The sequence below is a fragment of the Symphalangus syndactylus genome, chromosome 13 (genome assembly GCF_028878055.3).
Source record: "Symphalangus syndactylus isolate Jambi chromosome 13, NHGRI_mSymSyn1-v2.1_pri, whole genome shotgun sequence".
NCBI classification, from domain to species: domain Eukaryota; kingdom Metazoa; phylum Chordata; class Mammalia; order Primates; family Hylobatidae; genus Symphalangus; species Symphalangus syndactylus.
The window spans coordinates 37659727-37673858 of record NC_072435.2 but is presented as its reverse complement, the minus strand read 5'-3'; the positions used below and the strand labels follow the sequence as shown (position 1 = coordinate 37673858).

General features: G+C 54.2%; 1 protein-coding gene across 3 annotated transcripts in view; it reads left to right on the top strand.

Moving 5' to 3' along the window:
* Positions 1-1690: 1690 nt before the first annotated feature.
* Positions 1691-14132, top strand: part of ELAVL3 (ELAV like RNA binding protein 3) — a 29452-nt gene continuing 17010 nt past the window's right edge. For 2 of the 3 annotated variants that reach the window (XM_055239460.2, XM_055239458.2), the window contains exon 1: positions 1691-2137. In XM_055239460.2, the coding sequence (XP_055095435.1) occupies positions 2129-2137 (9 nt within the window). In that variant the 5' untranslated portion in view covers positions 1691-2128. The remainder of the gene's footprint in view (positions 2138-14132) is intronic. The other variant, XM_055239459.2, reaches the window with a different exon arrangement.

The window sequence follows — 14132 nt, the reverse complement described above, 5'->3', positions numbered from 1 at the left end:
GCCACGTGACCCTGGGGACGGCAGCCGCGAGCTCAGGCACGTGCCCGGGGGAGCCCTGTGGCGCCACGCGCAGATTGGCCCCGCCGGCTCCTCACCAGCTCGGGGGATGGGGCGGGGCCCCAGCTACGCCTCAGTTCCTGCTGCGGACCGGGGGGCTACCCCAGCCGAGGACAGAAGAATCGGCAAGGATGAGCGAGTCCGGCCGCTGGGGCCGCCCCCGCGAGCTCCCTCCCCCCGCGAGGCAGGTCCCCTCCACTCTCTCCGCACAGCCGGAGCCGGCAGGTTTCCATGGGAACCGCAGCGGGGTCCGCGCGCCCAGGAGCAGCCCCCCTCCTAGCTCAGCTTCCGATGACGGAAACCGGGAGGAACACGGGATGGGGAACAGACCATCGCTTCGGGCTCCTAGCGCCCACAGCCAGGTCGCCCCGGCGAGCCCAAGAGGGGCCACCCGGGGACCCGCACCGCCACCGCCCCTATTGCGCGGGCCACTGCGATTGGCCTGCCCTCTCCAGGCGTGGCAGCATCCCCTGGTGCGCGCACTCCCATTGGCTCGATCTCTAGGGCATCTTCCAGTAATTGGTTATCTCAAGAGCCGCCCCTGATTGGGCAAATTAGGCTCTCCTCGCTGGTGGCGCTCTCTGACAGTCTGGAGCCTAAAGGGCGTGCAGGAACGAGGATAGGGTGGGGACTGCCGCTCTCCAGTTAGGGGGTCTGGGCTACCTCGCCGGCAGAGCCCTCGACCATACTGTCGGATTGCTGTCTGTGGTGCTGAAACCTCACGCCCTGGCGACCCCGCCCCAGTGTGTGCTGGGTTCCCGCGCCCCGACGTAAACATGCACCTGCGCCCGCGCACCAAAGGAGGCTGCGCCACCCCCAACGCCTTAGAGAGAGGCCAGATTCCCCCTAGCAGAGAGCGAGCATGACTCCACAGTCAGGAGGACCAATCACGAGCCCAGAAAGCCAGGACATTTATGTGGCAAATCCACCCACCCCAGTTTTGTGGGGTCCGAGAAGGATCCGTGGTTTCCCGGAGCTGCATGGCTCCAGCGATGATTATCCAGAACACTGAGCCCCAAACCTTTTCACCCCCTTCGGAGCAGTGCGGAGTTCCCTTGCACTGGGGAGTGCCAGTCCTTACGTTTTGAACCCTAGAAGGATCCAGCTCACTCAAAACCAACAGCGTCCCAGTCTCCTGCAGAAGACTAGGGCCACACTAGCCACCCTCCCCCGTGGTCTTGAGGTAGTCTACACCTGGTGCCTCCAAATCTGGGGACCCAGGCCTCTGCCTACTAAAATAGTGGTTCCTGATCCCCTTTCCAGTCCCCTCAGTGGACAGCACTTCTGGAAGGTCGCATATTCAGGCCACTAATACCTCCTCGCTCTCTTGGCTCCTCCAGCTCTAGGAGCTGGACGGAGGAGGGGAGCCCGTCTCCTCTCCCGAAAGCCAGCCCGAGAAGGGGTGCCAAAGTAGGAAGCAAGGGCCTCGAGGGAAGGAGGTCCCGAATCTGGCAACCCGAGCACCTAGGATGCGCTTTTGGGGGATTCAGAGTCCCGACCAGTGTGCGCTCACTTCCACCTGCCGCGCCGTCGGGAGCCGCGAGGAGGCGGAGCTCGGTCGCCGCAGCCAATGAGCGACGCCGGCGCTGGCAGCTGCTGCTATAAAGGGCTGGGGGCGGCGGCGGCGCGGTCCAGAGCGCGGAGCGCGCAGCGCGGGCCGGAGGGAGGGAGGGAGGGTGGGCGAGGGGAGAGGACTTGAACACACGGGACCGGACAGGGCCGACCGAGGGGCGGCGGCAAAAGGCAGAGCGCCGCGATCTCTGTCGGGAAGCGCAACCTCCCCGGGCCCCGCGGGGCCGCGCAGGGGGCGTCCTCAACCTCGCGCCCGCTCCCTCTTTCCATCCCCTGCCGCCCGCAGGCCACCCCGGGGCCCGGCCATCCGCGCGCGCATCCCCGGGTTCGGGCCCGTCCCTGGACCTCGAGGGAGCCGCCGCCTTCATCGCCACATCTGCAGCGGCCGCACCAGAGGCCGCCCGGGCGGGACCCCAGCGTGAGCATCGGGCGCCCCCCTAGGAGTGCACGACCCCCGGAGCCCCCCTCAACACGGACCGAGCCCGCCGGGCACACAAGAATGGTCACTGTAGGTATTCCCCTGTCGCCGAAAGGGAATCGGGACGGGGAGGAGTTGGGCCCAGGCTCCGCGGAGATTGGGCGGGTGCGGCGTGGGGGGGGGTAGGACCAGGCCTAGCTAGGCCCGGGTTGGGGGGGTAGGACCAAGCCTCGGGGCCTGAGAGTGGGCAGGGCCGCGCCCAGAGTGCTGAGGGCGCTTAGAGCTTGGTCTGAGGGGGCCTTAGGGAGCCTGACTGTGATTCGGGAGGCGTCCGACGCCGCCCTGGAGGCGGGATTGCCCCCTCTCCAGCAGGCCTGATGGGGGAGGGGCCGCGGCGGCTAAGGATGCTTCCTCCATCCAGGCCCAGACCCCGCAGGCCGCCCAGGCAAACGCAGGGCCTGATCACTGGTGCTGGGCCAAGCCAAAGCGACAAAGCGTCCCCGAGAGCCCTAGGAAAGCGGGTGGCGTCGGATCGCGCGCCCCGGGCCTCGGCCGCACCCGGGAGGCGGGCGTCTCGTCCTCGAGCCCGTCGACCTTGCGGCAAGCGGGGAGGGGAGAGGAGGGGGCGCGCCCGGAGGCCCCGCGGGCCCGCCGCCGCCGCTGCCGCGTCCCTTTGTTTCTCGGCGCTTCTTCGCGGGCCGCAGCCTCGCGCGGGCGCCTCGGGCTGCGGGGAGGGGGAGGGGAGAGGAGGGCCTGCGGGTTGGGGGGGCACCTCTCGGCTCCCGGGTCTCCGCCCCCCGGGAGATGGGGTAGGAGGCCGAGACAGCCCCCCTAGGCCAGGTCCAGGCTCCACACCTTGCCAAGGCTCTGGGCCGCGAGGTGACCTTGAGCGCGGCCCGCGCGCCTGCCCGCCCGCACCGCTAGCCCCGCGCTCGGTGCTTTCAGCAGCCACGGAGCTGGTCAGCTCCCGAGCGCGCGGCCCCTCCCGCCCGGCCACGCCCTGCCTGGCCACGCCCGGGCACGCCCATCTAGACCCCGCCCCCCAGGGCCCCGGAGGCCCGGCCTCGCCCGAGCCCTCGGATTCCCACTCGGCAGCCCGGGCGTATCCCGGGGGCGGGGCTGGCCAGTTATAGCCCCACCCCGGCTCCACCCCCGCCCCTGCCGCGCGACTCCGCTCCCCGCGCCGCCGCGCGTCCTTTGTCTGGTCCCGGCGCCTGGGCCTCCCTCTTCCACTCTTCCTATCTCTCCGTCTCTGCGTTTGTGTCTCTGTGCATTATGTCTCTTTCCGGGCCCCTTTTTCGAGTCGTGGCTAGCATTGGGGGTGGGGGCATGATTGGCGCTCCCTCCATGCCTAAGCCTCTCCCCTCTTGGACCCTGGGACCCGCCCACCTGGCTCTGAGAAATGAGGTCCCGGAGGCCTGGGTCACCTGCTGTGTGACCTCAGGCCGGTTCCTTTCCCTCTCTGGGCCTCGTGCTGCTAACCCAGGTCTGGGAACCGGCGTGTGGCCTCCTGAGGACCTCAGAACTCCCGCAACAGTCCAGCATCTCCTAGGCGTCCTCTGATCGGTTCTCTCATTTGAAAAAGGAAACTAATGCACAAAGGGAAAGAGGGTGTGGTCAGAGGTCACACAAGGGCCTTGAGGGCCTTGAGGTTCTCCAGTGAGCGAGCGCTTGGGCAGTGATGTGTCATGGGGACAGGCTGGGTTGAGGAAGAGAGGTGATAAATTAAGACCAGGAGGACCCTGCATTGAAGAAGGGCCCAGAAGTAGGAGGCTCGGTCAGCACCACGTGGTAGCCCAGCCTCACCATGCATAGCCACTCAATGCCCTATTGTCGCCGGTATCCAGGCATCTGTCACTGTGACTGGGGCCAGGGGGCGCAGCTGGGGGCCGTGGGGGTCAGACACAGGAGGTTCTAAGAAAAAAGTGGCCTCAGGTGTGTTCACTGCAAAACCGGTATGTCAGATGTATGTGCGATGGTGGAAAAGAGGGAGAGAGAGTGATGAGGCCAGGGACACAGAACGGTTCAGAGAGAGGGCAAGACAGTGGAGAAGAGAGGCAAACAGAGGAAGAAAGAGGGAGAGAGAAACCGAAAGTCGGGGGAGACTTAGAAGAAGCACTGGAGAGAATGGGAAGCTTCCCTAACCCTTCATCTTTTATCTGCCCTCCTCTCTGACTTTGCCACCCCCCATCTCTGTCTGGCGCCAGTCGCCGAAGTCCCTTTGATGCCCATGTAGCCACCATCCCAGGCTGTACGCTTACTGCAGGCTGGGGCAGGGCGGGTGTGGCCTCCATCAATCTGATCCCCATTATCAGCTCAGCCGGCTCAGCCACGGAGGAAACGCGACACTGGTCCCGCTAAGCCTTGGCACAGATGGGAGGGAGAAGGGATGGTGGCCAGATTAGCAGGCTGGGCCTCAAGAACCCGAGTCTGACCCACCCAGTCACCTCTTCACTCAGGTTGGGGACACCATGGGAGGGGGGCAGCCGGTAACTCTTTCGGCTCTGGGGTCATTGGATCAGGAGTCAGATGTTGATACCATCCCCTCCAACTCCTCCTGTCACCCTGGACAAGTCATAGGTCCGTGTGACTAACCGTCAGTGTCCCCATCTGAGAAATGGAGGAGACCCTTCATACCGTTCACTGTGGTTGTGGGAGGTCAATGAAAACTTTGTACATGCTCAGTGGAGTTCAAAAATAGGATCTAGCGCGGTGGCTTATGCCTGTAATCTCAGCACTTTGGGAGCCCAAGGTGGGTGGATCACATGAGGTCAGGAGTTCGAGACCAGCCTGGCCAATATGGCGAAACACCGTCTCTACTACAAATATAAAAAGTTAGCTGGGCGTGATGGTGCACACCTGTGGTCCCAGCTACCTGGCTGAGGTGGGAGAATTGCTTGAACCAGGGAGGCAGAGTTTTCACTGAGCCAAGATCATGCCATTGCACTCCAGGCTGGGCAAGAGAGCAAGACTCCGTCTCAAAAACAGAAAAAAAATAGGGATCTAGCATGTCCAGAAGCAGTGGCTTGTGTACTGCCAACTGCTCACTGGGCTCTTATAGCAAATATCAGCAACTCAACATAGAACTCTTACCTCAATGAGCATAAATGCAAATTCAGAATCCATCTCCAGGGCCAGGCGTGGTGGCTCACACCTGTAATCTCAGCACTTTGGGAGGCTAAGGCAGGAGGATCGCAGCCTGGGCAACATGGCAAAATCTCATCTCTACAGAAAAAGAGAAAAATTAGCCGGCTGGGTGGTGCAAGCCTATAGTCCCAGCTACTTGGGAGGTTGAGGCAGTAGGAGGTTAAGTCTTCAGTGAGCCATGATCACACCACTACACTCTAGACTGGGCAACAGAGCAAGACCCTGTCTCAAAAATAAACAAGGAAAAGAAAAACCCCACAAAACTTTTAATGAACCAGGATGCAAATTCAGAATCCATCTCCATACATGTGAGACCTCTGTGCCATACCTTCCTTAAGGAAGAACAGAGGCGTAGAGAGGTGACCTGTCAGAGGACAACATGAGGAGGGTGGAGTCTGGCATGTCTACACATGTAAATATTTGTTGAATTGAATTAATAGACTCAACCGATGGAGTGGGTTTAAATGTCATGATGCCCAGAGCACGGCAGAGAGCAGGTACTCGGCTTGGCTTTGCTGTTATTATTTTGTTATTATATTACTGGTCTTTTCGTTAGGAGAGTGGGCTCTAAAGTCCAAACCCTGGAACTGAATTCTTTTTTTTTTTATTTATTTTTATTTATTTATTTTTTTTTGAGACAGAGTCTTTGTTGCCCAGGCTAGAGTGCAGTGGTGAAATCTCGGCTCACTGCAACCTCCGCCTCCCAGGTTCAAGTGCTTCTCCTGCCTCAGCCTCCCGAGTAGCTGAGATTACAGGTGCCCACCACCATGCCTGGCTAATTTTTGTATTTTTAGTAGAGATGAGATTTCGCCGTGTTGGCCAGGCTGGTCTCGAACTCCTGACCTCAGGTGATCTCCCGCCTAGGCCTCCCAAAGTGTTGGGATTGCAGGCGTGAGCCACCGTGCCTGGCCTGAATTCTTGTTTCACCATTTGCCGCCTGTGCAACCCTGTTCCTATTCCTTCATTTTTTTTTTTTTTTTTTTTCCTTAAGAGTCAGGATCTCACTCTCTCGCCTAGGCTGGAGTGTAGTGGCATGATCACGCTCCCTGCTTCCTCAAACTTCTGGGCTCAAGTTGATCCTCTCACCTCAGCCTCCCAAGTAGCTGGGACTACAGGCATGCACCACCACACTCAGCTAATTTTTTTGGAAATTTTTTGGTAGAAACAAGATCTCACTGTGTTGCCCAGGCTGCTCTCAAACTCCTAGGCTTAAGTGATCTTCCGTCTCAGCCTCCCCAGTCACGCTATCCCTTCATGGAGATTCTCTTTCCTTGTGTATTAAATGGAGAAAGGAATCTCATCATGTTCAACAGCAGGAGAACCACCTGGAAGTTTCACATGAGGAATTTTTCCTGGCACACAACAGGCACCTCAATACCTGGTTACGTGATCAGTTAAGTATTAATGTTAGGAGACGGGAATGCAGAGCTGTGCAGTGCACATTACTGCATCACCACAGGTGCCGTGCAGACATTGCTAATCAACCCAATGCATGTTCCTTTTGAGGCCGGATGTGTCTTCAGAATAGTCCTCCAGGCAGCCCTCCCAGGAGCAACTCAGCCAATTGGAGATGCAGGGGAGCTGACCTTCTGTGCCATCTGTTTTACAAGAGTAAATGGGCCAGGCGTGGTGGCTCATGCCTGTAATACCAGCACTTTGGGAGGCCAAGGCAGGCGGGTCACCTAAGGTCAGGAGTTGGAGATCAGCCTGGCTAACATGGCAAAACCATGTCTCTACTAAAAATCCAAAAAAATTAACTGTGCATGGTGGCGCGTGCCTGTGGTCCCAGCTGCTTCGGAGGCTGAGGCAGGAGAATCGCTTGAACCTGGGAGGTGGAGGTTGCAGTGAGCTAAGATTGTGCCACTACACTCCAGCCTGGGTGATAGAGCAAGACTCTGTCTCAAAAAAAAAAAAAAAGAGTAGATGGTGACCAGGTGCAGTGACTCATGCCTGTACTCCCAACACTTTGGAAAGCTGAGGCAGGAGGATCCCTTGAGACCAGGAGTTTGAGAACAGCCTGGGCAACATAGCAAGATCCCATCTGTAGAAAAAATAAAAAATTAGCTGGGCATCATGAATTGCACTTGTAATCCTAGCTACTGGGGAGGCTGAGGTGAGAGAATCACCTGAGCCTGAGAGTTCAGGGTCAGCCTGGGCAACATAGCCAGACAAGGCATTGGCCATAATGATGAAAAACAGCTCTGCAAACAGATCCAGGACTGAAATGAAGTTCCCTATTCATACATCTCTGAATTCACTTTTGTCACCTGTAAAATAGAGAATGTGTTCTCAGTCTTTTAAGATTGTTGGGAGAGTAACTGAAAATATGCCTCAAAGTATTTCCCACAGTGCCTGGCACACAGTAGATGCTCAGTGTAGCGTAATGCTCATTAAAATAGCAGTATTAGGCCGGGCGCGGTGGCTCATGCCGGTAATCCCAGCACTTTGGGAGGCCGAGGCAGAGGATCACGAGGTTGGGAGATAGAGACCATCCTGGCTAACACGGTGAAACCCCGTCTCTACTAAAAATACAAAAAATTGGCCAGGCTTGGTGGTGGGCGCCTGTAGTCCCAGCTACACTCTGGAGGCTGAGGCAGGAGAATGGTGTGAACCCGGGAGGCAGGGCTTGCAGTGAGCTGAGATCGCGCCACTGCACTCCAGCCTGGGTGACAGAGTGAGACTCCATCTCAAAAAAATAAAATAAAAAATAAAATAAAATAAAATAGCAGTATTGCCCCATGCAATGGCACATACCTGTAGTCATAGCTACTTGAGAGGCTGAGATGAGAGGGTTGCTTGAGTCCAGGAGTTGGAGGCTGCAGTGCGCTAAGATTGCACCTGTGAATAATAACTGCACTCCAGGCTGGGCAACATAGAGAGACCCCATCTTTAAATAAAAGTATAATAGGCTAGGCATGGTGGCTCACAACTGAATTCTTTTTTTTTTTTTTTTTTTTTTGAGATGGAGTCTCACTCTGTCACCCAGGCTGGAGTGCAGTGCTGGAGTGCAATGGCACGGTCTCGGCTCACTGCAACCTCTGCTTCCCAAGCAATTCTGCCTCAGCCTCCCTAGTAGCTGAAATTAGAGGCACTCACCACCACGCCTGGCTAATTTTTTTGTATTTTTAGTAGAGACAGGGTTTCAACATGTTGGCAAGGCTGGTCTGGAACTCCTGACCTCGTGATCTGCCTGCCTCGGCCTCCCAAAGTGCTGGGATTACAGATGTGAGCAACCGTGCCTGGCTACAACTGAATCCTTAGCACTTTGAGAAACTAAGGTGGGAGGATCACTTGAGGCTAGGAGTTTGAGATCAGCCTGGTAACATAGCAAGACCCCATCTCTACAAAAAATAAAAAAAATTAGCCAGGCATGGTGGCACATGCTTGTAGTCCCAGCTTCTCAGGAGGCTGAGGTGTAAGAATCACTTCAGCCCCGGAGGTTTAGGCTGAAATGAGTCATGATCATACCACTGCACCCCAGCCTGGGAGACAGAACGAGACCCCATCTCTAATGATAATAATAAATAATGTAGGTGTATTATGAGGCACGGATGATGGATGTGACAAGCCTGCTTTTAATTCCCATGATCATGCCCATTACAGACATAACTAACCAATTCCAGATGCTTTCCAGCATATGACTTTAGCTCCTACCCCAGGCCAGTGTGACTATAATTTGGAGTTTGCAGCAAAATGGAGCAGACGCTCAGAAGCACTAGGTAGTCTATCTGAGGACACACAGCTGGGAAATGTTAGAGCTGGCACCATTCTTGGTTGGCATTGGAAGTTGGAAATGCACACTCTGGATCAGAAAAACTCATATGCAAATCCCTGTTCTACCATTTATATGCTGCATGATCTTTGGCAATTTTTAAAATATCTCGGTTTCCTCATGTATTAAGTGGGGGTGAAGTGGGGGAGGAAAAATTCTCTTTTTAGGATTGTTGTGAATAAGAACAGAAAACTTGCATGTAGAGTGCTTTGCACAGTGCCTGGCACACAGTAGTAGCCAATATTTGGGAACAATTAAGATATTGGAGCTTGAGTCAGGGATGGCTGAGATAATATGTACCTGCTGGCTGTTTCCAGTTGTGTGGCCACAGCAGACATTGCTAATCAATCACAGTGATCTTTCCTACTGAAAACTGTATGTGATTTGTTTTTCTTTTTCTTTTTCTTTTCTTTTTTTGAGAGGGAGTCTCGCTCTGTCACCCAGGCTGGAGTGCAGTGGTGCGATCTTGGCTCGTTACAAGCTCCACCTCCCGGGTTCACGCCATTCCCCTGCCTCAGCCTCCCGAGTAGCTGGGACTACAGGCGCCCGCCACCATGCCCGGCTAATTTTTTGTATTTTTAGTAAAGATGGAGTTTCACCGTGTTAGCCAGGATGGTCTCGATCTCCTGACCTCGTGATCCACCCACCTCAGCCTCCTAAAGTGCTGGGATTACAGGCGTGAGCCACCACGCCTGGCCTCTTTTCTTTTCTAGACAGAGTCTCACTCTGTCACCCAGGCTGGAGTGCAGTGGTGTGATCTCAGCTCACTGCAATCTCCACCTCCCGGATTCAAGCGATTCTCCTGCCTCAGCCTCCCAAATAGCTGGGATTACATGCACCCACCACCTCACCTGGCTAATTTTTATATTTTTAGTAGAGATGGGGTTTCGCCATGTTTGGTCATGATGGTCTCACACTCCTGACCTCTGGCGATCCACCCGCCTTGGTCTCCCAAAGTGCTGAGATTACAGGCGTGAGCCACCACTCCCGGCTTCTTCTTCTTCTCCTTCTCCTTCCTCTTCCTCTTCCTCTTCTTCTTTTTTTTTTTTTTTTTTTTTTTGTTAGACAGTGTCTCACTATGTTGCCCAGGCTGGAGTACAGTGGTGCCATCATGGCTCACTGCAACCTCCACCTCCTGGGCTCAAGCAATCCTCCTGTCTCACCATCCTGAGTACCTGGGAGCACAGGTGCAAGCCACCATGACTAGCTAATTTTTAAATTTCTTGTAGAGACAAGATCTCACTCTGTTGCCCAGGCTGGGCTTGAACTCCTGAGCTCAACCAGTCCTCCCACCTCGGCCTTCCAAAGTAATGCCTGGGATTACTGGCATGAGCCAGCACACCTGGCCTGAATGTGGTTTCTGAATTCTTCTTAATTCATTCCTCCAGGAAGACACTACCAATCAGTATGTTTGTTTGTTTTTGAGACGGAGTCTTGCTCTCGCCCAGGGTGGAGTGCAGTGGTGCGATCTTGGCTCACTGCAACCTTTGCCTCCCGGGTTCAAGCAATTCTCCTGCCTCAGCTTCCTGAGTAGCTGGGATTACAGGTGTCCACTGCCACACCTGGCTAATTTTGTATTTTTAGTAGAGACAGTTTCGCTATGTTAGCCAGGCTGGTCTCAAACTCCTGACCTCAGATGATCCACCCGCCTCAGCCTCCTAAAGTGCTGGCTGGGATTACAGCCGTGACCCACCACGCCTGGCCCAGTTCAGGTTTTCAAGTGAGGGCAAACCTATGTGCCAACTGTGCCACTGAAGAAGATGTAAGGAAATGCTGGCTACTTGACCTTCTTATGTCCCTGACAGATAAGGTCAGTCAAATCCCAGCAGTTTCCTGCTGAGCTCTGAAGTGACTTTAAAATTCTCCTCATATAGCCCTTGCCAATTGTTCTGAATTTTCAGCAAAGTGAAACAGAGGCCCTAGCAGGCATATCCAAAGACGCAGAGTGAGTTGTCAGAGCCAGTACCAGTCTGGTTGACTGTTACAGTAAGAAATTTGGGCCAGGTTCAGTGGCTCATGCCTGTAATCCCAACACTTTGGGAGCCTGAGGCATGAGGATTGCTTGAGGCCGTGAGTTTGAGACCAGCCTGGGCAACATAGTGACACCCCATCTCTACAAAAAATAATTTTTTTTTTTTTGAGACAGAGTCTCTCTCTGTCGCCCAGGCTGGAGTGCAGTGGCACGATCTCGGCTCACTGCACACTCCGCCTCCCAGGTTCAAGCAGTTCTCCCAGGCCGGGCGCGGTGGCTCACACTTGTAATCCCAGCACTTTGGGAGGCCGAGGCGGGCGGATCATGAGGTCAGGAGATCGAGACCACGGTGAAACCCTGTCTCTACTAAAAATACAAAAAATTAGCCGGGCGTGGTGGCGGGCGCCTGTAGTCTCAGCTACTCGGAGAGGCTGAGGCAGGAGAATGGCATGAACCTGGGAGGCGGAGCTTGCAGTGAGCCGAGATTGCGCCACTGCACTCCAGCCTGGGCGACAGAGCGAGACTCTGTCTCAAAAAAAAAAAAAAAAGCAGTTCTCCTGCTTCAGCCTCCTGAGTAGCTGGGACTACAGGTGCGCGCCACCACGCCCAGCTAATTTTTGTATTTTTAGTAGAGATGGGGTTTCACCATGTGGGTCAGGCTGGTCTCAAACTCCTGACCTAATGATCTGCCTGCCTCGGCCTCCCAAAGTGCTGGGATTACAGGCATGAGCCACTGTGCCTGGCTAAAAAAAAAAACATTTTTTTTTTTGAGATGGAGTCTCGCTCTGTTGCCAAGGCTGGAGTGCAATGATGCGATCTCAGCTCACTGCAACCTCCACCTGCCTGGTTCAAACGTTTCTCCTGCCTCAGCCTCCTGAGTAACTGAGATTACAGGCGCACACCACCATGCCCAGCTAATTTTTGTATTTTTAGTAGAGACGGGATTTCACCATATTGGCCAGTCTGGTCTCAAACTCTGACCTCGTGATCTGACCTTGGCCTCCCAAAGTGCTGGGATTACAGGCATGAGCCACTGCATCTGGCCCAAAAAATTTTTTTAAAATTAGCCAGGCATGGTGGCGCCCACCTGTAGTCCTAGCTACTTGGGAGACTGAGGCAGGAAGAATGCTTGAACCCAGGAGTTTGAGGCTGCAGCGAACTACGATCACGCAACTGCACTCCAGCCTGGGTAACAGAGCAAGACCCTGTCTCTAAAAAAAGAGAAGAAAATTGTAGAGTGGTCTTCACATTCGGAGGGTCTGCATTTCATTTCCAGTGCCACAGCAGATAGCCTAGTGACTTCAGCACGTTCCTTAACATCTTTAAGCCTCAGATTCTCCATCTATCATAGCAAAATTAACTTATACCATTTAATAATTAATTTATTTATTTTATTTTATTTTATTCTAAGATGGAGTTTCGCTCTTGTTGCCCAGGCTGGAGTGCAATAGCGGGATCTCGGCTAACTGCAACCTCTGTCTCCCAGGTTCAAGCGATTCTCCTGCCTCAGCCTCCTGATTAGCTAGGATTACAGACATGTGCCTCCACGCCCGGCTAATTTTTTTTTTTTTTTTTTTAACCCCACTTCTAGTAGCGACGGGGTTTCTCCATGTTGGTCGGGCTGGTCTCGAACTCCCAACCTCAGGTGATCTGCCTGCCTCGGCCTCCCAAAGTGCTAGGATTATGGGCATGAGCCACCGTGCCCAGGCTTATTTATCTTATTACTATTATTTTTAGATGGAGTCTCGCTCTGTCACCCAGCCTGGCGTGCAATGGCACGATCTCAGCTCACTGTAGCCTCCGCTTCCCGGGTTCAAGCAGTTCTTGTGCCTCAGCCTTCCGAGTAGCTGGGATTAAAGGCGTGTGCCACCACACCTGGCTAATTGTTGTAGTTTTAGTAGAGACGGGGTTTCACCATAGTGGCCAGGCTAGTCTTGAACTCCTGACCTCCAGTGATCCTCCGGCCTCAGCCTCCCAAACTGCTGGGATTACAGGCTTGAGCCACCGCCCCCAGCTTTATTTATTTATTTTTGAGACAGGTTCTCCCTCTGTCGCCCAGGCAGGAGTACAGTGGTGTGATTACGGTTTACTGCATCCTTGACCTCCCGACCTCAGGTGATCCTCCCACCTCAGCCTCCCAAGTATCTTTGCTACAGGCACACATCACATTCAGCTAGTTTTTAAATTTTTAGTAGAGACAGGGTTTCGCCATGTTGCCCAGGCTGGTCTCAAGCTCCTGAGCTGAAGCAATCCGTCCATCTTGGCCTCCCAAAGTGCTGGAATTACAGGCATGAGCCACTGTACCCAGCCAACTTCTACCATTTTAGAGTCTTTGTGTGAATTAAATAAACAGCATGTCCTCCTCAACAGATATGTAAAAACATGCTAAACCACCAAAAAATTCAGCAAATTAAATCAAGCAATGTATATAAACAAAACTACAATATGCATGACCAAGTTTGGTTTATCCCATGAAGATTGGTTTAATATTAGAAAATCAATTAACAGCTGGGCGAGGTGGTTCATGCCTGTAATCCCAGCACTTTGGGAGGCTGAGGCAGGTGGGTGGATCAGGAGTTCGAGACCAGCGAGCGTGACCAACATGGAGAAACCCCGCCTCTACTAAAAATACAAAATTAGCCAGGCGTGGTGGCGCATGCCTATACCCCCAGCTACTCGGGAGGCTGAGGCAGGAGAATCGCTTGAACCTGGGAGGCGGAGGTTGCGGGAGCCGAGATCGCGCCATTGCACTCCAGCCTGGGCAACAAGAGCGAAACTCCGTCCCCATCGCCCGCAAAAAAAAGAAAATCAATTAACATAATTCATGACATTAATGTATTAAAGCTAAAAAATGGGGTGTGTGCAGTGGTTCACGCCTGTAATCCCAACACTATGGGAGGCCAAAGCAGGAGGATTGCTTGAGCCCAGGAGTTCGAGACCAGCCTGGGCAATATGCCAAAACCTCGTCTCTACTAAAAATACAAAGAAAAAAAAATAGCCAGGCTTGGAGGCGCATACCTGTAGCCCCAGGTACCGAGGAGGCTGATGTGGGAGGATTGCTTGAGCCTAGAAGGCAGACGTTGCAGTGAACCAAGATTGCCCTACTGCACTTCAGCCTGGGTGACAGAGCGAGACCTTGTCTCAAAAATTAATTAATTAATTAATTAAAGCTAAAAAATGGTTTCAATTGATGT